Genomic DNA, 26,151 nt, shown 5'->3' with positions numbered 1-26,151 from the left:
TTTCCACCCTGGCTCTCTGCACAGCTCCAGGCTGAGGGGTGTCTCCTCTCCCAGACCTGGAGTTCCACAGTGCAGGATCCCAGGGGCCAAAGTCAAGGTGTCTGGGGAGGGCACCTACTGTGCAGATGCATGACTCAGTTTCCCTTTGTTAGTAAGAGAATTCTCTCTCTCTGTCTTTCCTCTCTGCCCCCCCTCCACTCTGTATAGAGGCTGCCTATGACCTCAGTTGCCCATGTGTCTAGACAGGTGTCCTTGAAAGGCCTTGCTACCTTGGTTTGGGGACACACAGTCTCTATCCTATTCTGGATGCTCCCCGACATGCAGGCCATCATCCAATCTCTTTAAACCATGGGAGGGACTCACCCACTCTGCCTTGCAAACCAGCAAGTCCGGTAACTTCACGTACAGAATTGAACAGCTGCACATTCATGCCCATCATTTTGAGACACACACACACAGCCTTTGCACATTAGCCTAGTTAAGCTTGCAGATTTTCTTCCTCGTTTACTAATGCACGCTTCTGTACGCCCGTGTTCGGACACACAGGTTTTTACCCTTCCTCTGCAACCCTCCACTCCTGACGGGGGGGAAAGGAGGGGGAGGCCAGAGGTGTTAATCCTGGGGCTGAGGGAAGAGGGCTGTAAATGGGGGATTGCTCCCTTCCGCCTCTCCAGGCTGCCAGGGGATGCAGGTGCGGCTTGGGATGGCTGGCTGGGGTGCCTGGCAGGCCCAGAGATTTACACCACTTGGCCCCAGGCTCTGAATTCCACGGTGGGGGCTCCGCAGACCGCCCCCTTCCAGGTAGAACCCAGGGTGCCCCTCTCTGACGCTCCTGGAACCTCTACTCACATGCTTTTCCTTGCAGCACCCTCAAGCACCCAGTCCCTGGAAGCACGCCCCAGCCTCTGAGAAACGGCAGCCGTGGGTGTTGGGTCTTTAGCAGGCCATGCCTGATCTAACTAAGCGGACTTTGTGTTCAGGAGACCAAGCCAGGCTCTCCTGCCCTGGCTTCCCCCTACACCCTCACACCCAGGAACACTACTGTCCCTGCTCCCACCCTATCTACTGTCACCTCTCAATATAGCTCTGGAGTGTGGAGGTGGGTAGGACACACAGCGGTCAGTTTCTCTGGGTACAGCGCTCTCCGTTAGGGATGCTGTTGTCTCCCCAAGGTCTCCAGCCCCCAGGATGCTTCACATTCATCCTGGGCGTGTGATCCCAGGAATGTGTGCTCCTCTCTGGGAGTCTTATATCTTGTACGCAGTATCCATGAAGGGACCTGAAGTCAACCTTGCATCCCCATGAGCCTATGCCAAACAGTCGCTCTTAGAGGGTGCAAGCCACCTGTCTGCCGCTGGGTCTCCGGAGGTCACTTGAAGCTCCTGTGTGCAAGCCCATGGCCTAATAATATGTCACTGCCTGGTTCTCAAGGTCTCGAGGGCATGATAAGGGACTGAGAACACTGGGTCAGCCTGGGTCAGGTCCAAGTGACAAAGACCAGGCTCTGTCCTCATGCAACCTGCTATGCCACTCAGGCCAAACTTGGTATAGGTAGTGGGGGCTCATGGGGGCAGTGGGCACGGAGTTTCTGTTGCCTCCCGTGGAATGCAACAAGAAAGGAGTTAACTCAGGTCTGGGCTCTGCCCTCTTGTGTGGCCTGGTTTGCCCTTTCCTCCCTTTCCTAGGCCCCCTTCTCTCCCCAGCTCTCACATACTCCTCAGCTGCCTCCCAAACCAGCCCTGCAGTCTGATGAACGTTCTAGAGCATGTGGACACAGACAGACGCTCTCGTGACAGGTGAGAGGGACCGTCCCTTTGGTACCTGGCTCCCCACATCCCTGTCTGTCTCTGTGTCTACCTTCTGTCCCCTGTCTTGAAATCGGACCTATCCTCTGTCCTTCCAGTGCTCATACCAACACTGGCTGATCTCATGGAGCGCTCAGCCTAGCTCTTCCTTGCTTCCATTCTTGCCCCAGGCCCCTTCCACTCTCTCCAGCTTCCCTTCTCCTTGACTTTCATGATTAACATCTCTAGCTAGTCTGGGTTCTTCGCGTTACAGTGTCACCTCTGGCGCTTCCAGATCTTCAGGTTTAGGCTCCTTCTCATCTTCTCTGCCATCCATTCTCAGCGCCCTCCTTCTACTGGGGCTCTACCACCGGTCCTTGACGCTGGCCACCTCTGCAGCACCTTTATCTCTTACTCTTTTAGGCTCTCAGCTTCCCTGGGCTTCTTCTCACATCTCCTTCCTCCATCATCTTCCTAGATCATCTTTTGACTCTAATGACCTCTTCTTTGCTGTTCAAGTCTGTCCTAGGAAGAGGAATGGTCTTAGGGAGGAGAAGAGACAAAGGTATAAAGAGGAAGGCTGGGGGACCTGGGCTCTTCCTATGGCCTCTATGTCCCTTCCTTTTCTCTGTTTTCTCTGCTCAAGCCATCTGTTGGTTTCCCATGTCTTCTGACTGCATCTGATTAGGCTTTCCCTTTCTCCTTCCTTGTTTCATTTTCTCTGCTGGTTTTGCTATTAGTATCCCCTCGTCCTCAGCATAGGGTCCCTGTTCTGGTTGCCTCACTCTCTCTGATTAGAGCCCAGAGAGAGCTGTTGAACAGGAGTCAAGTCATGTACAGTGTGTTTATTGGAATGGTTGAGGGGAGCTTCAGGTCAGGGCTGAGCTGTGGGTGGCTGTGTTTGGAATGCCATGTGTAATCCTGTGTCCCCTCAGGCTGACTGGGATGGGGTCTCAGGGATATTACCACATCTGCTGAGGGGGCGGGGAGGACCACACTTCTGCAGATTGCAAAGATATTCCAGAGAGGTCTTAAGATACCATTGTCTTTCAGAACCCCATTCCTAAATTCAGCAACCCAGCTGTGGCAGGGTGCCTGGGAACCAGCCTTGCCTAGCTGGAGGCCTTGCCTGCTCTTTTCATCTACCTCCAGCCCTCCAACAATTTAGTCCCTCTCCTTCCAAAATCTGATCCCTGTGTTGGTTGCCTGTTTCTCCTTGAGACGGCTTGCCACATAGGGGCCAAATCCCATCTTCCAGCTGCAAAGCTGGAAAGAGAGCCTTGCAAATGGAAGTCACAGCAGGAGAATGAAAGAGAAGAGATGAGTACCATAGAGCAGGGGCTGGGTCCTGGGAGGATGAGGAGGAAGGAAAAAAGGGGGGCTAAGGCTACTGTCCTCCAGGCTAAGTGGGAGGGGCATGGGCCGCTGTGGGTGGCTGTGCTCCTCAGGGATCTGCCTGGGATGAGGTCTACGGGGACATTACCAGATCTGCTGGGGGTAGAGGTGGGGCACCGGTTAACCCCTATAGCCCAGGCCTCCTCTGGTAGTCCCAGTCCTACAGTTAGCAGTATGGGGTACTGATTAGAACCACCATACAGGCTGGAGAGATGGCTCAGAGCTTAAGAGCACTGGCTGTTCTTTCAGAGGTCCTGAGTTTAATTCCCAGCGATCACATGGTGGCTCCTAACTATCTATAATGAGATTTGGTGCTTTCTTCTAGCATGCAGGCAGACATTCAGACAGAACATTGTATACATAATAATAAATAAATCCATGGACTGGTGTTGAACCCGGAAGGCTCAGACCTTCCTAGAGTCCATGAGGTTGGGGGGGAGGCTTTGAAGCTGCCCCCATTTCTACTAAGCCCCGCCTCCCCATCCCAGAGCCCCAGGCGTGCAAGCCAGTAAAGAAGATTCTCAAGGCAGGGTCTTGACTTCAAGAAAAATTGCTTTATTCTGCTTCCACCTAAGGGGTTGTTTCAAAGGCTCCAGGTTTGTGAGCTTCATGGTCACCCTTAGGGTTGGGCAGCTCAAGATCTACTCCTCATTCAGGCCCTTTGGAAATAAAACAAGGTCCAAATTAGCTCTGGGGAGACCCACATCTGGGACAGAAATTGAAGTTGTGAATAGGGTATCTATCTGGTAAATGGGGACACTTGTATGGAGGGGTTCCCTGTGTAGGCACAGATCTGTTTCCAGGGGAGGGAGAAAGGTGTTGAGAAAGGGGCTCCTGAGCAGGCTGGAGAGATGCCGCCTCTGTGAGATCAACGCATCGATTGGAATATTCTTTACATGTTTGAGTTTCAAGGTTAGGAAACAAAATAAAGTGGGAAATAGAAGCTGGTAGTTAGAGGGAACTAGATCTAACAGTGTATAGAAATTGGGGCTGCGTAGGGTTTCTGACGCCTCCTGATCTGGGCTTCCCAGAATCACTAAAGATGAGATCACAGAGAATCTCAGGTATCACCTTAGCCTCTGGGGCTTTGTGGTCCAACTCGGGACTAAGTGAAATGGTGCTGTCTGAGGGGACAGAGAAGTTGTGCCTGCTGTGGGAGGTGACAAGGGAGGTCCAGGGGAGGAACCCACCTTGGCACCAATGTCCCGGCTCTTGGCCCGCAGCTTGTTGACCTGGGACTCAGCGATGTCCGCTCTCTCCTCCGCCTCATCCAGCTCATGCTGCACTTTGCGGAACTTGGACAGGTTGGTGTTGGCCTGCTCCTCCTGTGAGCAGATAGAAGGGATGGGTGAGAGGCCTCTTAGCCCTCCAGCCGGGGACCAGCACCCCGTGTCCCTCCTCCTGGCTTCAACCCCAGCGGGGTCACTCACCGCCTCCTCGGCCTGCCGCTTGTAGGCCTTCACCTTCAGCTGCAGCTTGTCCACCAGGTCCTGCAGCCGCAGAAGGTTCTTCCTGTCTTCCTCTGTCTGGAGGTCAGGGGAGGGTCAGAGGTGAGAGGGCACAGCCCTGGGAGGCCCCTGTTTGTCTTCTTCATCCCCAACACTACATTCTAAACCGATGGCACTCTCTGGTCCCCACAGAATGTTCAAATGCGCTTATAATTTCTCACCCAAGGAACACCTCTTTTTGAGAAAGAGGCTCTCTATGCAGCCAGGCTAGCCTCAAATACGTGATCCTCCTGCCTCGGCTTCCTGAGGATTGGGATCATAGGCAGGCACCACTAAACTCACTTGGAATGTGAGTATTTTAAATAGCTCCATAAAGAAAGAACCCAGCGAGCTAACGGGAGTCCTAAAAGGGTGCAGTGATTTATGGACTCTGTCCCAGGAAGCAGGCTCCCGAAGGCCCTGCAACACCACGAAGCATAAACCCGCGGGCTCTGGGCCCAGCATGTGCTGGGAGCAACTCTGGGATTGTGAGCACGATGGGCATGATAGAATTTCCTGGGCTGCCATGGCTGACGCAAACTTGATCTAGGCTAAGGACAAAGTGTGCTTGGAGGACATAGCGTGCTAGACTGAAACACAAACAAATTCTAACGGAGAGTCTAGCTCTAAAAAGCACTACAGAAAGCTGGGTCTATACTGCCCTGGGGACCTCAACAGTTTCGAGACTGATGTGAATGGCTTTGGTGTGTCTGCCAGCAAGCCTGGCTATCAATTTTCGTCCAGGGAAGGGCATTGCTGCTTGAAGCTGTGCCTGTCTAGAGCAGCGTATCTCTGGTTGATGGGCTGAGGGTATGTATCAAAGTGGAACACACTGGCTATAAAGCTCAGCTGTGGCCCTCTGGGCCAGGGGACAAGGGTTGGCCATGATAGGGCAGAGTGGAAGGACATCCAGGGCCCCCACACGCCAACTCTGGCTAGGAAGAGGTAGCACCGTCTCTCTGTTCCGCACGGTTGCTTGTCACTGCGGCTTGTGCAAGGGCTGTGATCACACACTGCCCCGACCTGGTAGGTGAGCTCCTTGATGCGCCTCTCGCTCTTCCTCATGCCCTTCACGGACTCAGCATTGCGCTTCTGCTCAGCCTCCAGCTCATTCTCCAGCTCCCGCACCCGGGCCTCCAGCTTCTGCAGCTGCTTCTTGCCGCCCTTGAGGGCGATCTGCTCGGCCTCGTCCAGCCGGTGCTGCAAGTCCTTGATGGTCTGCTCCATGTTCTTCTTCATGCGCTCCAGGTGGGCGCTGGTGTCCTGCTCCTTCTTCAGCTCCTCGGCCATCATGGCGGCCTGTGCAGGGCAGAGGAGGGCACGGGGTCTGCTCAGGCCCTCGTGGGCTCACCGCCCAGGCTAGGGAGACGCTGGTCTGGAGTGGGTAGGCAGGGTAGGGGACTCACGTCCGTGATGGCTTTCTTGGCCTTCTCCTCTGCGTTCCTACACTCCTGCACCGCCTCCTCCACCTCAGTCTGGAGCTGGGACAGGTCTGCGTCCATCTTCTTCTTCTGGTTGATGAGGCTGGTGTTCTGGGAGGAGAGCGGACAGAGCAGGGCATCTCCGAGGGGCTCCTTCCCCCGCCGTCCGCTAAGCTCAGGACTGCACAGGGCGCCCTCCCCCTCACCTGCGAGTGCAGCAGCTGCACCCGCTCGCTGGTCTCAATCAGCTCCTGCTCCGCCAGCTTCCGGGACCGCTCCGTCTGCTCCACCACCGCCCGCAGCTCCTCCAGCTCCGCCTGCAGCAGGTTGTTGCGCCTCTCCACGATGGCGATGTTCTCCTTCAGGTCGTCATTGGCCCGGACGGCGTCATCCAGCTGGATTTGAGTGTCCTGAGGATGAGAAAAATGAGCGTAAGCTAGGAAGCCGCCGGGATGCTTCACAAGGCTGTCACCTAGGATTGGATGTGGACGGAAAGTCCGCTGTGGTGGCTCAGGGTTGGCCTGTCGGGTCTCTGTATTATGACGGTGTGATGAGACAGAGCTAGGGCTCCTACCGTCTAAGTAGCCTATCGAGAAGCCAGTCCCTTCTCTGGGTGAGGTGGCCTCCTGTCTCCAGAAGTCTTTGAGTACCTTCAGCAAACTCTGGAGGCTCTTCACTTGTTTCTGGGCCTCGGCAGCCATGCGGTTGGCGTGACTGAGCTGGATCTCCATCTCATTGAGGTCGCCCTCCATCTTCTTCTTCACCCGCAGGGCCTCATTGCGGCTGCGCGTCTCCGCATCCAGGGAGGTCTGCAGGGAGTCCACCACCCGCAGGTGGTTGCGCTTGGCCTGCTCCATCTCCTCATCCTTCTCTGCCAGCTTCCGTTCAATCTCGGCCTTGATCTGGTTGAACTCCAGCTGGGCTCGGAGGATCTTGCCCTCCTCGTGCTCCAGGGAGGCCTGAAAAGGACGTGGGGAAAATGTTTTGCAGGCATATAGTCAGAGTCCAGGGAGGAAGCAAGGGTCTGTCTAGGAACCATGATACAGAGAGAGTTCAGGAATGCTATACATGACTCAGTCAGAGATGCAGAGGAAGAAAACGAGAGTGTGTGTAAAAGAGAGGCATGAAAGCAAGCTGAAGAAAAGGCAATGCTGACTCCCAGGGGGGCGGAGGAAGCCAGCTTTGAAGACAAAGAGGAGAGTGAAGTGTTGCCAGGGAAACAGGCAATCAAGCACAGAGTGTAAAAAACACAGGCAGAGGTGGAAAGAGGAATGAGTGGAAATAAGAACCCCCCCCAGATGCAATAAATAAAATGTTTTCGTGAAGGAAGTTGAGTGACCTTGAACTCATCTGACATTGACAAATGTTTACTGGGTGCCTGCTGTGTCCAGCATCATCCTAGGCCTTGGCCGTGGGCCAGTGAGGAGGAAAACAGGGAAGATGGGAAGATGGGAGCAGGGACCCCACCTCAGCCTCTTCCAGTGCAGACTGTAGCTCTAGCTTTTCAGCCTCCAGTTGCTTTCGGATCTTCTCCAGTTCATGGATGCTCTTTCCGGTGGAGCCCAGCTGCTCAGTCAGGTCTGAGATCTCCTCTGTGGGGGGCACATAGCGACTCAGTCAGGAATTTCTGCAGTCTCACTGGGGTGGGGGCATGTTTCTTTGTCTGGACTGCCGCTGGGGCCCTCAGGCATCAGGACATGGGCCTTCCCTGTCCCCACAGCCCTTCCCCATCCCCACGGCCCTTCCCCATCCCCACGGCCCTTCCCCTCCCCGCGGCCCTCCCCTGCCCCCCAGCTGGCCCACCCTGGAGGTTCTTGTTCTCCCGCTTGAAGGTCTCCAGGTGCTCCAGGGACTCCTCATAGGCGTTCTTGAGCTTGAAGAGCTCCGTGCTCAGCGAGCGTGCCTCCTTCTGCGAGGACTCCAGCTCCGACTGTGACTCCTCATACTTCTGCTTCCACTCAGCCAGGATCTGTCAGGGACGGAGCGCGCCCTGTCCAGAGCTGCCCCGGCCCCTCTCCTGGACTCAGCCTCCTCTCCTACCTCCCAGGAGAATGCCCTGGCCTCGAGCGGGCACTGACCCCACCACCACCTCCTCCACCTCCACAGCCCCACCACGAGCCGACCTTGTCAAAGTTCCTCTGCTTCTTGTCCAGGGCGGCCGCGGCGGCATTGGAGCGCTCCACGTCCACCATCAGGTCCTCGATCTCGTTCTGCAGCCTGTGCTTGGTCTTCTCCAGGGAGGAGCACTTGGCGTTGACGGCCTCCACCGCCTCCTCTGCGTCCTGAAGCCTCTGGGCCAGCTTCTTCCTGCAGCGGGGGACGTGGAGAGGGTGGCGGGGTAGAAGGGGACGGGGAGAATGGAGGAGGTAGGTGTGGACACGAGGAAAACGTGAGCCTTTCAGCAGACTATCCTTGACAACTGAGAGGCACTCAGAAAAGCCTAAGGACAGGCCCCCAAGGCTGAGAGCTTGGCAGGCAGAGCTTGGTGGCTGAGCGTGAGGACATCTAGTGCCTGTGAGGACCACGAGGCCTTGTCCTTCTCTGCTGCAGCCACTATTTTCTACAGCACCCTACCCCAGGCGGGAGCACTCGGCCCTCAGACAAACCTTTTGTTCGTCTTATATTCGGATGAGAAACATAACGCGAGCAAAAAGCTTCCCTGAGAGGAGCAGGAGGTGGGGCTGGGCAGGGCCCTCCTGCACTGTCACATACTACCCAGGAGTCCCCCGTGTGTGGTCTGCTGAGCATCAGGCTGGGATGCAGGGGAGCCTCGGCAAGGGCTAGCTGCCCAGGACTCACTTGGCCTCCTCCAGCTCCTCCGTCCTCTGGATGGCGTCCGTCTCATACTTGGTCCTCCACTGGGCCACCTCTGAGTTGGCCTTGGACAGGACACGCTGTAGCTCAGCCTTGGCCTCCGTCTCCTCCTCATACTGTTCCCGAAGCAGGTCGCAATCATGCCGGGCTGACTGCAGTGCGTGGGCCAGGGCATTCTTGGCCTGGGAAGAGGTGGGCATCAAAGAAGTGGCTCAGCTTTCTCCATAGGGTCACCCCTGTCATCCCTGTACCCCAGTCTCAACATGCTCAATTGGCCACATCTACTTCTAAGTCTCCAGGGAACCTGGCGTGGCGTCCTGAGCAAGAATGCCCCCAAATAGTAAAGCAGTGACACACTGCTTACAACACCCTTGTGCCCGCCGCTCAGTCTCCCCTAAGATCCCCACAGAGGTAGGTCGGTACTGAGCTTTGGTATCTCGTGGGAGGGTGTTGGGTATTTGTTCATGCCTTTGGAGGCCTGAAGTCAACCCTGGGTCTCATTTCACGGACACTGTATTTTCTGAGACGAGGTCTGTCCCTGAGACCTAAGCAGCACTAATTCGGCTGGGCTGGCCGCTGGAGCTCCCTGTCTCTGCCCTCCCAGCGCTGAGATTACAAGTGCGCCTCGCCCAGCTTTTTACATAGCTGTTGGGGACTGAACTCAGGTCCAACCACCTTCGCGCTCTCGCAGCAAAGCACTGCACTGACTGAGCTCTCTCCCCGGCCCTAGCCCTGGGATTCTTAAGGACTCTCACCTCTTTTTAATAAACTCAGTCCTGTGCTGGAAATAGGCTCCAGCTTACTGTTCTTCTCCTGCCTTCAAATTGCTCTCATAATCCTGGGACCCTTGTATGCAGTCCCTGCACCCCAGATATCTGCACTCAAGAAGGCCAAAACCTGTTTTCTTAGATCAGTGGTTCTCAACGCTCCCAATGCCCTGACCCTTTAATACCAGTTCCTCACGTTGCGGTGACCCCCAACCATAAATTTACTTTCGTTACTACTTCACAGCTGTAATTTTACTAACTGTTATGAATTGTATGATATGCAGGATATCTGATATGTGACCCTGGTGAAAGGGTTGTTCAAAAAGGAGTCTCGACCCACAGGTTGAGGTCCACTGCCTCAGATGTTTTCTCTCTCTGACTCCTCACCCCCACCCCAGCATGGCGGCATGAGGGCCAAAGGCCTCTCTCAGCCTGGGGAACAGATTTAAAAGACACTTAGTAAAGTCTGTGTTGTTATTTCGTTTTACATTTTGTACAGAACTTTGGACCAGAGAATCCTCGCTCTTAGGGAAGAAAGAGATGCAGACTCAAGGCCAGTTGGTGCATTGCATGCTGGGGCCAGGCACTGAGTCCAGGCCTCACCTTGACCTCCTCCTCCAGCTGCCTCTTGAGGTCCTCCAGCTGCTGGGTATAGGTGAGCTTGCCTCGAGTCAGCTGAGAGATCAGCGCCTCCTTCTCATCCAGCTGCCGGGACAGCTCCCCTGGGGAAGCACCAAGGCACCTTCAACCTCTCCCCACACTTAACCTTTTCCCTAAGCCTTAGGGCCCCTTCTGGACAGACTGTGGGTATGTGAGGAGCCATGTACACCCATGGTTGGGGTGGCTCAGGAGGTTGGGACCCACGGAGCGCCAGCCCTGGGCTCACCATTCTCTGTCTGCAGCTTAGCCCGCTGGCTGGTGAGGTCATTGACAGAACGCTGGGTCTCCTCAGCCTTGCTCCGGTGCTCATTCATCTGGTCTTCCAAGGTCCGGCACATCTTCTCCAGGTTAGCCTGAGAGAGGAAAGAGTTATAGAGTAGGTGCAGGAAGAGAGTAAAATGGAGTAAGAATTGCAGTTAAAGAAGAAAATGAGCCATCGAGGAAGGAAGGAGATAAAAAGCAAAGGCAGACAGAGGGAATTAGAGGAGGAAAGCAGCCGGGAGGGCCCACCTTGGCCTTGATGATCTGCTCCATGTTGGAGGTGACGTCATCCAGCTCCAGCTTGAACTCGCTCTTCTCCTTCTCCAGCTTCTGTTTCACCCGCTGCAGGTTGTCTATCTGCTCGCCCAGCTCGGCCACACTGTCAGCATGCTTCTTGCGCAGGGCCGCAGCCGTGGCCTCGTGCTGCAGAGTGGCCTCCTCCAGGTCCCGCCGCATCTTCTGGAACTCGGCCTCGCGCTTCTTGTTCATCTCGATCTGCACAGATGTAGCCCCGCCAGCCTCCTCCAGCCTCTCACTGATCTCCTCCAGCTCCCGGGACAGGTCCGAGCGCAGCTTCTCCACCTTGGCTCGGGCTGTGCGTTCGGCTTCCAGCTCCTCCTCCAGCTCCTCGATGCGTGCCTAGCCAGGGACATGGGGCTTCAGACCTGCTTCCTGGACCCCTTACCTGAGGCCCCCCCACCTTGGGTTCTAAGAGACCCCTGGCCTATGGAGAGCAGCAAGCGAGTTTGATGTACCCCTGGAGAGGTGAGCGTAGAAGGACCTGGGGGAAGGTGGCTTGCGCAGCCCAGTCAGCCTTCCAACTAGGCTTGGGCACTGCGAGTTCTCTCTATTAGAGAGAAACAGCTGGATCTCTTGGAGAAGGACAAAGACATCTGTGTTTGCATGGGTTTTTCGGGGCAGTTTAGTGGCGAGAAAACAGCCAAAGTCTAACTGAGAAAACCACACCTATCTGATAAAACAGCCTGCTGGAGGGGAAAGAACCATGAAGGCTTCAGGGACCTTGAAGGTCACCAGGTGACAGGATGGGCATGGAGACCCAGGTTTGCAGTGGAACTCCACGATCTCTTGACTAGACAGAGCTGGGACAGAAAACCAGGAGTTCTGCCCAGTAAACCTTGTGTTCGTTGTCCGTATCCTCCCCTAAGGCCTCCCAGGCTCTTTCTGTGTCTTCCTGGGCTCATAGAAGCCCCATAGGGAGACTTGCTCATTTTGTTTCCTTTCATGGACACAAGGTTCTGGGATGCAGGAATAGCATAGGCTGCAGGGGGACCCAGGGAGGCTGAGAACCAGCCAGGGGTGGCATGCTCAGCTGGATTCCCCCCACAATTACCTGAAGCTCTTTGAGCTTCTTCTGCAGCTGGCTGCCCAGGGCCTGCTCATCCTCAATCCTGGCATTGAGTGCATTTAACTCAAAGTCTTTTCTGTAGGGAAGAAAGAGGGTGAGATAGGAGACCAGGTAGGCACGTGGAGTATCCAGAGGCTATAAAACAAAGTTGCAGGAGGGAAAATACTTCCAAGAGTGATTTAGAATGTCCAAAGAGTAATGCCTGGTGTCTGATTCAAGTCCAGTGAGAATGTAATGGAAAAGCCCTGTGGCAGAGTAGCAGGGCTGTGCCGTGGGACTGTCCCCTCTTTAGACCATGTTTTCACATCTGTGAAGTGATGGTGCTGGTGGCCTTTAACGTGTCACTGTTAGCTTAGGCAACTCTGCCACCTCTTTCTGTTATTGGTGCATATTCGATGTACGTAGTGCTGGGTTTCATAAAGACAGTGTCTCACAACTAGATCATGTCCTTTGGTCATACTCCCTTCCCTCTCTCCTCATTAGCCTTTCCCAGCCTTAGCTATCTCTTTGGTAAAGGAGGACTACAGACATCCTCTCTGTAAGGGTTTTGAGGAGGGGCTGGAGAGGTGGCTCAGCAGTTGAGGGTACTGCTCTTCCAGAGGAAGCAAGATCCGTTCTCAGCAGTCAGATGACGCAGCTCACAACCACCTGTTAGCGGAGCTCCAGGGGATCTGATGGCCTCTTCTGACTTCTGGGGGTACTGCACGCGCGCGCGCGCACACACACACACACACACACACACATGAAAGGGAAGAACCATTAGGGCCATATGTAACTCATCCATTTACTCAGCAAACTCTGTGCCTAGGGAAGAGTGAAGACTCCCATGCTGAAGTACTGTAAGAGCCCCAAATACCAAAACATGCTTTTGCAACTCGTTATTCCCCAAGTTTGCGTGTATACCTTTTGGACGTACTTGTAATAAAGACTGGGACTAGAGGCTACCTGGAAAAAGAAATAGCCCAATCCCCTCATTTATGAAAAAATAGAGCAATTTCTTCCAGGTTCAATATGCTTTCTGGGGGAAAAAAAAAAAACAGAAAGAAGACTTCCCTGGGAGGCTTCTGTGTGCGGCCTTCCTCCCTGTCTGGCTGAGTGCTCACAAAAAAAAAAAAAAAAAAGCAAGCCTTTGTTTTCACCTCTCCAGGGGCCTAGCAGGGACAAGGGGCTTGAGGGATCCCAGTGAAACTCTTGGCTGGGGACGACCTTGGAGCATCCATTGCCTCTCAGGATGGCCCCCGGGCCGGCTTGTACTGGGCTGAGCTGGGCAGTAGGGGAACACCGTACTTTTTAAGTCGCTCATCCAGCTGTTGCTTGTCGTTCTCCAGGTCCATGATGCTCTCCTGGGTCAGCTTCAGGTCACCCTCCAGCTTCCGCTTTGCTCGCTCCAGGTCCATGCGCACCTTCTTCTCCTGCTCCAGGGATCCCTCCAGCTGGTGGAGAGACGCACAGGTCATGTACCCTGAGGTAGGACATCCTGACCTGGGTTTGGTTAATCTGTGTTTTAGAGAACCTAGGACTTTGGAAACATCCCTAGAAATGACCAGTGTTTCCAGGAAACTGTGAGAATGTCTAGAATGAAAGATTTGCTCAATAGATATTTTATGAATGAATGAATGAATGTGGGATAAGATTACAAAGCCGTAACCATTCATTCATCATCCTGTAAGTACCTACTGGTTCCAGGCTCTATGCAGGGCACTGAAGACACAGAACTGAGCAAACTCAAGTTCCCATCTGAAGGGAGCACTTAGTCCCACGGCTGAGACAGATGTTGGGTTATTAGAGTAGAATGGTAAGGGATTCCATGGACACACACAGGCATGAGGTCACTCCTGATCAGACTGTGCAAAGATCCTCTGCAAAGAGCCTAACAGTTAACCAAAGAGACACATAATGGTCTCATGAGATAAACCTCGAAACCTTGTGGTCAGAGATAGAATTACATGGGTTTAAATGTTTAACTTTAAGCAGTAATTAAATAAAAAGCCAGCTCTGGCCAGGCGTGGTGGTCTGTGCCTTTAATCCCAGCATTCAGGAGGCAGAGGCAAGTGGATCTCTGTTGAGCTGGAGGCCAGCCTGGTCTTCAGAGTGAGTTTCAGGACAGCCAGGGCTACATAGAGAAACTCTGATTCAAAACCACAAAATCAAAATCAAAACGAAACAAAAAAAGCCACCTCTGTTCTTGATGGTAACAGTGAGATTAGATACATTATTTGACATTGATAATAACCCTCATGCTTTCTATACCCCAGTTTTATTCTGGGAAGGTATCAGGCTATGCACTTTCCAATACCCTCCAGCACCCCCACCCAAACACACACACACACACACACACACACACACACACACTCACACATACCTCTCAACACAGGATAGGCTAAACCCATCATATCCAGTCCACTTACATCATCCACTTGCTGCTCCAGCTTGACCTTGGCCTTGGTCAGTGTGTTGACCTTGTCTTCCTCGGCCTGAAGGTCATCCAGGGCCTGCTGGTGGGCCTCTTGCAGAGCTTTCTTCTCCTTTGTCAGCTTGACAATGATTTCATCCAGCCCAGCCATCTCCTCTGTCAGGTTTTTCACCTGCAAAGCCAACATCTCACGTTCCCCTCAAGTCAAAGAACACCCTCCTTGGAGACACCTAGGAGAACCCCCATCCTACAACAAGGAAGGCACTGCGGTTTGGAGCCGGAGGGAGTCGGCCTCACCTTGTTCTCTGTCGCATGCTTCTCCTTCTCCACCTTGGCCAGCGTCAGCTCCAGGTCGTCAATGTCCCTCTTGAGCTCCGAGCACTCATCTTCCAGCTTGCGCTTCTTGGCAGTGAGCTCAGCGTTCATCTCCTCCTCGTCCTCCAGCCTCTCGGTCATCTCCTTCACCTTGGCCTCCAGCTGGATCTTGTTCTTGATCAGCTGGTCGCAGCGCTCCTCCGCGTCAGCCAAGTTATCTTGTTCCTGGGGACAAGAAACAGAGAGGGAGGCTGGTCAGAGGAGATAGGCCCTTGTCCTCTCAGGTGCTAGAATGGAGAGGTGCATCACCCAGACGGGAGAGGGACCCCAGCTTGTTCTGAAGAGCTGCAGGAGGCTATGGAGAGAGGTTTACAATGGCATGGTGGGGAGAGGAGCACGGGAGGGAACTCAAAGTCTTCACACAGCCTTTTTTCTCTAGTCTCCTCACTTGAAGGAACTGCATTTGCCAATGTCACACACTCTGGATTTTAACCTATGAGATAGGCAGGTTGATTGCTGTCTAAAGTGAGGAAATGCAGGCTCAAAGATGATTTCTAGTTTTCCCTAGGATGTCTCCCTCTTACTCTCCCTCTCTCAATATGTGTATGTACATATTTATACTTTTGAGACAGGATCTCTTACAGCCCCGGCTTTCCTTGAGCTCAGTCTGTAACCATGCTGACCTTGAACTCCTGATTCTCTGATTCTCTTGCCTCCATCTCCTGAGTGCTGGGATGACAGGTGTGTGCCACCATACATGGCTAAGCCTGTGTATTTAAAAGGGAATCCTTTTTGCCTTTTCTCCTTCTGAGGACCAGTTTGGAGGCCTTTGGGAGTGAACTCCCAGAATCCTCAGCCTGTGAGTGACAAGGTGCTACACTCCCAGTCAGAGAGAGCTCCGAGATTGTGGGGAGTGTGATCAAAGCACACGGAGGTGCTAACAATGACTACGTGGCCTCACCGCCTGCACTTGGAGCTGCAGGTCATTCTTCTCCTGCAGCAGGGACACCATCTTCTCCTCCAGCTCCTTGCGGCGAGCCTCAGACTTCTCTAGAGCATCTTTGACTCGCGCAAACTCCTCCTTCATGTTGGCCATCTCCTTCTCGGTCTCTGCGCTCTTCAGCAGCGGCTTGATCTTGAAGAAGAGCTTCATCCACGGCCAATTCTTGACCCCCATGAAGGCCCGGATGTTCCACTGGATTATCAGCAGGGAGTCTCTGCAGGCATGATAAGAGGAGTGGTATGAGGGCTTCCCCTGTTCCTTCTCCTTTGAGGCCCTTATTCCTAGCTGGAACCCCCTTTCCTTCTTCTACCTCACCCTGCCTGAGGCCTTCAAATGCTAAGGACCATCTTGTGTTCATAAGATTCCCTCCTACTGAGCTCCTCCTGTTGGACCCACTGAAGTCTTTCTCTTGACACTGTCACTGAATCAGCCTGGACCTCAGGTGGACTAGGGACCTCCTTTAAGGTCCCTCACCTGCGTTCCAGCAGCTTCTTGAACTCCATTCTGGAAAGCACACCGCGGGACTGGGCCTGGATTCTGGTGATGATGCGGCTGAGCCTCTCATCGCGCATCTCCTCCAGCAGCCCCAGCAGCCCCGCCTTGAAGAAGACCTGCAGAGAAGGCATTGGCATGGCTAGAATGGGGTATGAGAGGGAAAGCGCTGGGCATCTGGGGACAACTGAGGGGAGAATTGGAAGGAGGATGCCATTGGCAGCAGGAGATGGGGTGGGAAAGTGGTTCTGGGAATGGAGAGGTGGCACCTAAGTTCAGAGATATCCCCTGCGATGACTGGTAAGAGGTGAGAGGAAAAGATGAAGAACCAAGGGAAAAGGGATGTCTTTAACTAATTTGCCTCTTTCCTTTCCTCACCTTGGTGTGGCCAAACTTGTACTGGTTGTGGTCAATGTCCAGGGAGCCCAGCAGCTTCTCAGCCCCTTTCCTGCTATCAATGAATTGCCCCTCGGGGATGGCTGCTGGGTTCAGGATGCGATACCTTGGGAGGGAAGTTCTCAGAGTCATTTGCATCCTGCGTGGGTCCTGCGTGGGTCCGCTCCGCCCACGGAACCCCAGGGCCACCGCAGACCCCCACTCCCAGCGAGGCAGCCCACCCCTGGCTTCCTGCGCCCTGGAGGCCCCATACCCACCTCTGCCGGAAGTCCCCGTAAAGGATGCGGTTGGGGAAGCCTTTCCTGCAGATGCGGATGCCCTCCAGCACGCCGTTGCACCGCAGCTGGTGCATGACCAGGGGGTTGTCCATGACCCCTGGGGCAGCGGGGAGGAGAGGCGATTGGGGAGAATGCTAGACTAACCCTGAGTCCTCTGTGCTCTCATCCTGGCTCTGGCACGCATATCTGCTCACTTTAGCAAGTCAGGCAGGTCAAAACAATTCTCCATTTGTCTCATCTCCCTCCCCGCAGCCACACTTCTAATAGTGATCGAAAGATTTTTCTCATTTATTATTATATAACTTATACTTGTTATCATGAGTGGTTTTAGGACAGATGTATCTGTTATTCTAGGTGGGTGAGCTAAGAAATTAAGTGACTTGTGAGTCACTGAGCTAACTGAAATCTGAGCCAGACTCTGAACCTGGGTTTCCTGATATTTTGTCTCTTATGGTTTAAAAGTAGGTAGACATAGAGCTGGCTGTGGTGGCGCACGCCTGTAGTCCCAGCACTCAGGAGGCAGAGGCAGGTGCATCACTGTGAGTTCGGGCCTGATCTACAGAGTGAATCCAGGACAGCCAAGGCTACACAGAGAAACCCTGTCTCAAAAACAAAACAAAACAAACAAACAAAACAAAAACAAAATTCAAAAAACAAACAGACATTCCTTATATGTGTCATTAGGGGGTGTAAGTCACTCGTGAGGCGATATCCATAGACGCGCCTGACACACTACCCTGGTGACACTGGGAAGGGTAGTCTGGGAGTGGAATGTGACTTGGAGGTCACACGGAAGGTGCTGTCTCTGGGAGAGCACACGCTCAGAACAGGACAGCTCAAATTCCGGCGCTCACCTGGAGACTTCGTCTCGTTGGGGATGATGCAGCGAACAAAGTGAGGGTGTGTGGAGCGCAGGTTTGTCATGAGTTTGTTCAGGTTTTCCTGAGGCCGGAAAAGAGGAAGACATAAAGAGCGAAGGGGAAGAAGGAAATGGAAGGAAAGGTAGAGAGGATGAAGAGAAGAGAGGGAGCCAGGAGATGAAAGGTTGTTGGGGAGGACACCAGTGAAGAGAGGTTGGTGACGGGGGAGAAGAGAGCGGTGAGATGGGAAGCAAGATTAGAGGCTAGGAGATGGACCAAGACATGACGGGGGGGGGGGGGGGGGAGGGGGGGAGGGTTAAGAGTGAACCGGGAGGACTGTGGTTGGGAGGATCGGGGACTGAGGCACCAGAATGGACGAGGAGCCACGGTCGGCTGGGGCTGGACACACTCACTCACCCTGTGCAGAGCGGACACAGTCTGAAAGGACGAGCCTTTCTTGGCCTTGCCTTTGCCCTTGTCCACAGCTGCGGGAAAGGGAGCCGAGGAAAGCGGCATTAGCGGGCGTGCGGGGAGGCAAGGAGCGGAGACCTCAGCCCCTCCTCACATTTTGTCCTCTTTTGGCCACCAGACAAAGGTTTTCAGCGTGGTCGCTTTGGCGTCTCCACCCAGCTCTGTCTCACTGAGTGTATTCCGTACGCCTTGGGGTGTACCATGACAGGGAAGTGGTGAATTTTGCAAGGGACGTGCCCCGGGGCTGCGGCATAAAGCTTAGAGTGCTGACGGCCGAGGTACTTACGTGCATCGGCTCCCGCGTAGTTGGCAAATAGGTTGCTGAGCAGCTTGAGGGAGGACTTCTGGTACAAACCCACCACCGTCTCATTGAGGGGGTCCTTGTTCTTCTGTAGCCAGCCAATAATGTTGTAGTCCACGGTGCCAGCGTAGTGTATCAAAGAGAAGTGGGCTTCCTGCTTCCCCTTGACGTTGCGAGGCTTCTGGAAGTTGTTGGACTTGCCCAGGTGGTTGTCATACAGCTTGGCCTTGAAGGTCATGTCCGTGGCCTTGGGGAACATGCACTCCTCCTCCAGGATGGACATGATGCCCATGGGCTGAGAGTGTAGGAAGAGAACCACCGAGTAAGCTTCACTCAGGTAGAGATATATTCTCTATGGCAGTATTTGTTGATACATGCCTGAGGGGTATGAAGAGACCAGGCTCGGCTCAAGGAGAGCATCTACTACTGTCTGACACCTGTCAAGCTTTCCACAGGTGGGGATTTGGGTTGTTGTCAGAGGGACTTTTTTTTTTCCCCAAGCCTGGGTTTGTGGCTGCCGCTGGTGCCTTCATCATGCTCCACCAGCCAGTTCCCTGTGGTGCTGAGTTTAAAAATAGGCGCACTAGCCAGGCAGTAGTGGCACATGCCTTTAATGCCAGCACTCAGGTGGCAGGGGAGAGGGATCTTTGAGTTCGAGGCCATCCCGAACTACAGGATAGCCAGGGCTACACGGAGAAACCTTGCCTTGAAAACCAAAACCAAATGGTGCACTCTTCTGACCCCCCCATACCACTTTCACATTTCCTGATCCTTGGATGTGTGTAACCCAGAGCCAGTGAACATGCTGGTGGCTTCTAGATGCTCTCGTCCTCTAGATGTCTTTCATGTGTCCTGTCTCAAAGACCGGGGGACAGAGCTATCAGCACTCTGTCTCATACTCCGGACAACACAGAACTCTGGAGACAGAGCGTCGCTTCTGACCCTCAGATTGAACTCCTTCTCAGAGGGGAGATGAGCCCCACTTTATCTGAAATTCTGAAGTGTCCGGGTAGGGTGAGATGGAAGGACTCGGGTGCTGGGGAGAGGGCGCACCTTCTCGATGAGGTCGATGCAGGCCTGCAGGTCCATCCCGAAGTCGATGAACGTCCACTCGATGCCCTCCTTCTTGTACTCCTCCTGCTCCAGCACGAACATGTGGTGGTTGAAGAACTGCTGCAGCTTCTCGTTGGTGAAGTTGATGCACAGCTGCTCGAAGCTGTTGAACTGCAGGGGCGTGGCAGCCAGTCAGGCAGGCTGACTGAGGGTCTGGGCGGCTCTCAGGGTCAGCCTAGGGCTGGGCCACACACCTGCCCGAGCCCAGCACAGGCGCGGCTGGTCCCCTCCCTGGTCACAACGGGGAAGGGACAGTGATTGACTCTGTCACTATACAATCCCCACTGCTATCCTGTGCCTGGCCCACGGCTGGCCTCCACACGTGACTGAAGGTGGGAGGGGGCGGGTGGGGACCAGCGGTGTCCCAGGCCGGGGCTCCCAGACTCACATCGAAGATCTCGAAGCCGGCGATGTCCAGGACGCCTATGAAGTACTGGCGCGGCTGCTTGGTCTCCAGGGTCGCGTTGATGCGCGTCACCATCCAGTTGAACATCTTCTCGTACACCGACTTGGCCAGTGCCCCGATGGCATATGCCACCTGCAGGGTAGGAGAGAAACCCAGATGAGCCGGGCTATTGGCGGGCCATATGGCATGCCATGTTCTCCTCTCCATTCATTTGTCTTCCAAAGACGACCCACCTGCTGGACATTCTGCCCCTTGGTGACGTACTCGTTGCCCACTTTGACTCGAGGGTGGCACAGGCCCTTAAGCAGGTCAGCTGAGTTCAGCCCCATGAGGTAGGCTGATTTGTCAGCCTCTGGAAGGAAAGGGCAGGTGGCAAAGTTAGGACCTGGATGCACGCTCTGCAGACGTGGCCCTCGGTGAGCTCATGGCTTTCTTGCTCCTCACCTTCAGTGCCGTCTGGCTCCGCCTGCTCCTCCCTCTGCTTCTGTTTAAACTTCATGTTTCCAAAGTGCATGATGGCGCCTGTCAGCTTGTAAATGGAGTTCTTCTCTTCTGGAGTGAAGCCCAGCACATCAAAGGCGCTCTGTAAGCAGGCCCCACATCAGTGAATCCCGGGAAGGAAGTATGGCTGGTTAATGACATCCGTTGTACGATGCAGAGAGAACTTGAATTTGTCTCCCTAGTCCCTGGAAAGTACGGGGCTCCGAAACCAAAGACAGATGGTCGAAGATCAGGGGCCCCGCCTTATCACTGTGCACTGTCAATGGTCATAGCTGCTCTGTGGCTGCTGTGTGGTCATAGCTGCTCTGTGGCTGCTGCGTGGTCATAGCTGCTCTGTGGCTGCTGCGTGGTCATAGCTGTCTCTGTGGCTGCTGCGTGGTCATAGCTGCTCTGTGGCTGCTGCGTGGTCATAGCTGCTCTGTGGCTGCTGTGTGGTCATAGCTGCTCTGTGGCTGCTGTGTGGTCATAGCTGCTCTGTGGTCATAGCTGCTCTGTGGCTGCTGTGTGGTCATAGCTGCTCTGTGGCTGCTGTGTAGTCATAGCTGTCTCTGTGGCTGCTGTGTGGTCATAGCTGCTCTGTGGCTGCTGTGTAGTCATAGCTGTCTCTGTGGCTGCTGTGTGGTCATAGCTGCTCTGTGGCTGCCGCATATGTTCCCAGCCTTTCCACTCCCTTCCCTGACTAGGTTTTCATACCTGTGTGCATCTGTCTTCTACCCAACAGCTCATTTCCGCCCCCTAGGATCTGTACGATTCTGCTTCCTGCTTTGGTGTTATTTTAGTTTTTGCCTTTTCTGTCTCTCTGTGCATGGTTCTCAGCACACTGTGGTCTGGCAACACCAAACACTGGCCACATCTCAGCATGCCATGTTCACAGGGCACATTCTAGTTCTCCGGGAGGGTTGTGTTGCTTTAAAGATCAGATAGCAGTGTGTCTTGGCTCTGTTCCTATGCTGGCACCATGTGCCACCACTACCTGTCCACCCCCTGGCTGAGTCCTCACATACTTACATCAGTGGCCATGAGCTCTTCAGAGTCATCGATTGAGGCCACAGTTGTCTCTCCTTGGGAGATGAATGCATAATCGTAGGGGTTGTTGGTGATCAGCAGCATGTCTAAGAGTGGGAAGAATGAGGTTTGGATGTGCCACAAACCCTGGCTATCCTGGGGGCTGCTGGTTGTTGCACATGTGCCAAGGGGGAAGGCTCAGATATGGCTTGACTTGACTCACAAAACTGAATCTAGCAGTGTCACAGGGCCCAAGGCATACCAACAGAACCCAGCCACAAGCAGAGGGGACCAGGTTGCCATGGAAATGGCTGGCCTTAGTCTGACTCACCTAGAAGCTCAGGCTTTTTATTAGACAGGATTTGGTAGAAAATATGATAATCTCTTTCTGCTTTCAACTGGAAAATAACCCTGGATTTTTCCAGAAGGTCTGTGAACAGGCAGGTAGAAGGAGGGGGAATGAAAGGTTAGAATGTGGGCACAAAGAAATAATGAAAAAAGAACGTGGAACAAGGCAGGCAAAAGGCAGCAGAAGCAACGGGGTCACACATGGAGGTGGAGGCAAAGACCAGGAAGGAAAAACAGCGTCTTAGAGAAAACTCCCCAAAGAAGCATGCACTGATACCAGACAGAGGAAAAGCCAAAGAAAGCCTAAGGCAAATGTGGAAACACACAGAGACAGAAAGAACAAGCAGAAGTGGGTATTGGGGGAAGAGATTGAGGCCAGACAGTAGGTCCAGGGTGGGCACAGCTTAAATGAGCCCCAGCAAGTTCATGGAACTTACAGGTCTCTATGTCTGCAGATGCCAACTTTCCAGTTGCCCCAAAATGGATTCGAATGAATTTCCCCTGAAGAGATGGATAGGAGAGGGTGACAATGAGCCTGGGAAAGACTCACATTTGAAGCCCAAGTCCTGAGTTCAAGGTAGAGTATCACTCACAAATCTAGAGGAATTATCATTCCGAACTGTCTTTGCGTTGCCAAAGGCCTCCAGAGCAGGGTTCGCTTGGATGATTTGATCTTCCAGGGTACCCTGCAAGAGGCCAAGAAGGATGGGGGGTCAAGGTCTTGCACTCTTTTTCTGTAGTGCAGGCCTGTAGGTGAAAACAGGCCTACCTTGCCTGGGGTCTGGTCTTTCTTGCTGCGGTCCCCAATGGCGGCAATAACAGCAAAATACTGGATGACTCTCTTGGTGTTGACAGTCTTGCCAGCTCCAGATTCTCCACTGTTGTGACAAGCAAAGGCTCAGTAGACAGTAAATAACACTGCCTATGGTCAGCAGGCCTCAAGTGAGGAGGGAACTCCTATTCTACTGGGAAGGAGGCATGAGGAGGGACTCTGATTAGGAAGCTGTTAGCAAAGGCATGTAGCATCAGGTCAGCAAGCAGGAAGGATGCCACAGTGGACAAGGGGCAATCAGAGGAGAGGGCTGTTTGGAAAGAGTAGGTGGGGAGGAAAGAAATGATTTCTGAAGGGAAATATAAGGAAAACGAAGAAGTGAAGTCACATAGGCTTTTTCAAATGGGCTTATAGATGAATGAAGAGTTAGAGGACAATGGGCGAAGGAAAGAAGAAAGAAAAAAAAACGAGAGAAAAATGGAAAGCGGAAAGAAAGAGAGGAATCAAGTAAGGAGTTGAGGGCAAAGATCAGAGAAGAAAGAGAAGCACCTGGGGTAAAGAGAAAGGACCATAGGGGCATGCAAAAGAGTGTGGGTCCCCCTGGGGCTGGGATGAAGGATTCTGGAGCTATGCTCACGTGATGAGGATGGACTGGTTCTCCCGGTCTGGAAGAGAGAAGAGGAGAGGCAGTGGGCTGAGGTAGGAAAGCCCAGGTGAGAGTTCAGGTTGAGGGGACACAGGTCCGGGCACCAGGCTTACCTGTCAGCATGTACTGATAGGCATTGTCAGAGATGGAGAAGATGTGGGGTGGGGCCTCGCTCCTCTTCTTGCCCCGGTAGGCAGCCACCACTTCAGCATTGTACACTGGCAGCCACTTATAGGGGTTGACGGTGACGCAGAAGAGGCCCGAGTAGGTCTGGGGGTAAGAAAGAGGAAGTGAGCCAGGTGGTGGCGCACACCTTTGATCCCAGCACTCGGGAGGCAGAAGCAGGTGGATCTCTGTGAGTTGGAGGCCAGCCTGGTCTACAGAGCAAGCTCCAGGACAGCCAAGGCTACACAGAAAAACCTTGTCTAGAAAAACCAAAACCAAAACAAAACGAAAACAAAAAAGGAGGAAGTGAGCGGTCTGTGATTCATGCGAAGGGTGATTTTCAGAATTAAAGACCCCAGGAGAGGCGGGAGGCAAAGAAAAAAGTTCCAACTGTGTTCAACCGAGTCATTCCAGTGTAATAACTGAGCCAAAGGCGCAGGGGCCTGTGAAGGGAGCATGCTCCGTGAACACAGAACAGGCAGGGGCCCGGCTTCAGGAGGCTGCTCTTGCCCAGGGAGCCCTAGGTTCTGGGGCACAGACGGGGGCTGCACTCACGTAGATCATCCAGGAAGCGTAGCGCTCCTTGAGATTGTACAGCACGGCCGGCTCGTGCAGGAAGGTCAGCATGGCCATGTCCTCGATCTTGTCGAACTTGGGCGGGTTCTGCTGCATCACCTGGTCCTCCTTCACCGTCACCGTCTGTAACAGCCCACACAGGCCCTGCTGTCAACCTGTGTCCACCTTGCTCTGTCAGCACCGAAGGGCTTGGGTTTGGGCATGGTATTTAGCTGAGAAGGGACCGGGACCGGATGCTGAGAGTAAGGAGGCTCTTTGCCGAGTTTAGACTCCCCATCCTACCCAAAGGACAGGAGACTCTCAGGTGATTCTCAGGTGCGCATGCGTGAACCCTCTCCGTGCACCCCTGGTGTGGAGCTCTCGACTGGCCTTCCACACCAGTAACGACACCTACCTTGCCATTCTCTGTCTCAGCGGTGACTTTGCCACCCTCCCGAGACACGATCTTGGCCTTGACAAACTCTTCTTTGTCATCAGGCACAAAAACATCTTTCTTGAGGTCGAAGGGCCTGGTCTGTGCTTCCAGCCGCTCCTTCTCAGACTTGCGCAGGAAGGGGGCTGCGGCCCCAAAGGCAGCCATCTCTGCATCCGCCATGGCTGAGTCTGGGGTGAGCAGAAGCTGTTACCTAGATGCCTTTCCCCTCCCTGGACTCTCCCCTTCAGCGGTACCATGCTCAGCCTTCAGGAGGAGTCACCAGGGAACCTCTTGTTCTTCCAAGCTTACCCCTAAACCAGGAACAGCCTGACAGCTGTGCCAGACAAAGGAGGGAAGTCTATTATTGGTCAAGGTGGGGTACTTTCTAGGAGGGTCTTGGCCTCATAGGGACAGGATTCTGTCTGCATCTATCTGGGACTGTCAACAGACGCTGCCCCTCACAGGCCATAGGTTAGGCGCTCCTGAAGACCAGGTCATGCTCTCCAAGCAGACAGAATGGTTGGCTTTGGGCTCCCAGTTTCCCTTTTCCCAGATTCCCCCAGCCTTTGGACTTCAGCTTTTCTTACCTTGGTTTCTTAAGCCTGTCTAACAATGAGGAAGTAGGCCCAGGCCTGTAGGAGACCTGGAGAAAGGAACGAGGCTGTGTCAGGCCAGGCAGTGGCCCAACCTGGCTGCTACCCTTCTCTCCTCCCTGGCTCTGTTCCCTAGCACCCACCCGCCTTTACACTGGTCATGCTCTTCCTTCCTTTTCAGGCTCTATTTCCTTTCTCCCAAAGACTAACAACTTCCGGTGTCTCCGAGCCCTGGTCCTCTGCCCTCAGGGGCTGTTCCACCCTTACTTCTACCCGTCTGTTGAGACTGCCTTTCTTTGAGCCACCTACAAAACAATACTGGTCACATTGGTTCAGTGTTTTCCAGACAACCCACTTTTCTTCTTTGACCCGGTGGTCACCCCTTGGACATGTGAGGAAGTCAAGGCTGTTTGACTGGCTTTTCTCAGAGCACAAAACAAGTAGCGACTTCAGTCTCCAGTCTCAGGATTCCAACAGGCCTCCAACCACCAGCACACACCCCGCTGGCCACTATATTAACACTGGCTTCTTCCATCCACAGCATGCATGCCCAACAGTGTTTCCATGTCTCAACAACGGCCGAGTACAGAGGCAGGCTCCAGTGTCTGCGGGTTCCTCATCATACAAAGACCAGAGGGCCACCCCCCAACCCCTACAGGTCTGTGAGCCCTGCTGCAGAGACCACACACATGGTCACACATAGTAACGGCTCCTCCATGTATGGTCAGGCACTTCTACACACATGGACAGGTTCCGGTATACACAGAACCAGCTTCCTGTACGATTATTCTCCACCATTCTGTTCCTCTTCCCCCAAAATGCTCGTACCCGGGCATGATGACAAGCACATGTCCTCCACTGTGTCTTATTTGATAAAATAGATACGTTCAGGACAGGTGAGCTTGTACTCCGGCCTGCACACGCACACAGACACACACATCACTATTGCATTCTGGGCCATATACGGATACAGCCATCCTGCCCTCTCCCCAGGAGCACATGGGCTCCTCTGTTCCTATGGTACAAGCATGCTTATTTAGATCTGGGGGTGTTCAGTAATAACCGGGTACCGCACGAAGTCCTGCCAGAAGCCTGCTGTTCTAGAGGGTCGCCTCCTGAGCATGGAG

General features: G+C 53.8%; 1 protein-coding gene and 1 long non-coding RNA gene across 2 annotated transcripts; one reads left to right on the top strand and one right to left on the bottom strand.

Annotated features, from left to right (window-relative positions):
- Window positions 1-3,713: 3,713 nt before the first annotated feature.
- LOC110566645 (myosin-7) lies at window positions 3,714-24,611 on the bottom strand. Its single transcript, XM_060391191.1, has 38 exons — window positions 24,411-24,611; window positions 23,996-24,139; window positions 23,389-23,545; window positions 23,267-23,294; window positions 22,627-22,735; window positions 22,451-22,543; window positions 22,295-22,358; window positions 21,841-21,939; window positions 21,513-21,616; window positions 20,448-20,586; window positions 20,237-20,355; window positions 19,986-20,135; window positions 19,538-19,708; window positions 18,470-18,779; window positions 18,130-18,197; window positions 17,707-17,794; window positions 16,832-16,949; window positions 16,557-16,680; window positions 16,161-16,297; window positions 15,645-15,900; window positions 14,666-14,908; window positions 14,364-14,540; window positions 13,243-13,388; window positions 11,941-12,031; window positions 10,839-11,228; window positions 10,555-10,681; window positions 10,272-10,390; window positions 8,887-9,083; window positions 8,211-8,394; window positions 7,891-8,056; window positions 7,555-7,679; window positions 6,738-7,046; window positions 6,294-6,497; window positions 6,073-6,198; window positions 5,690-5,965; window positions 4,610-4,705; window positions 4,370-4,504; window positions 3,714-3,838 (listed from the first exon to the last, which is right to left on the bottom strand). The coding sequence occupies exons 1-38, from the start codon at window positions 24,609-24,611 to the stop codon at window positions 3,821-3,823; spliced, it is 5,808 nt and encodes a 1,935-aa protein (XP_060247174.1). The 3' UTR covers window positions 3,714-3,820.
- Window positions 10,188-11,043, top strand: LOC132656446 (uncharacterized). The gene is made up of 3 exons (XR_009594209.1): window positions 10,188-10,323; window positions 10,571-10,675; window positions 10,917-11,043. It is a non-coding gene; the product is annotated as an uncharacterized LOC132656446 (long non-coding RNA).
- Window positions 24,612-26,151: the final 1,540 nt, after the last annotated feature.

This window comes from Meriones unguiculatus, chromosome 9 (genome assembly GCF_030254825.1).
Source record: "Meriones unguiculatus strain TT.TT164.6M chromosome 9, Bangor_MerUng_6.1, whole genome shotgun sequence".
NCBI lineage: Eukaryota > Metazoa > Chordata > Mammalia > Rodentia > Muridae > Meriones > Meriones unguiculatus.
Note: the sequence above shows the minus strand (reverse complement) of the source record. Positions and strands in the feature narration are given on the sequence as shown.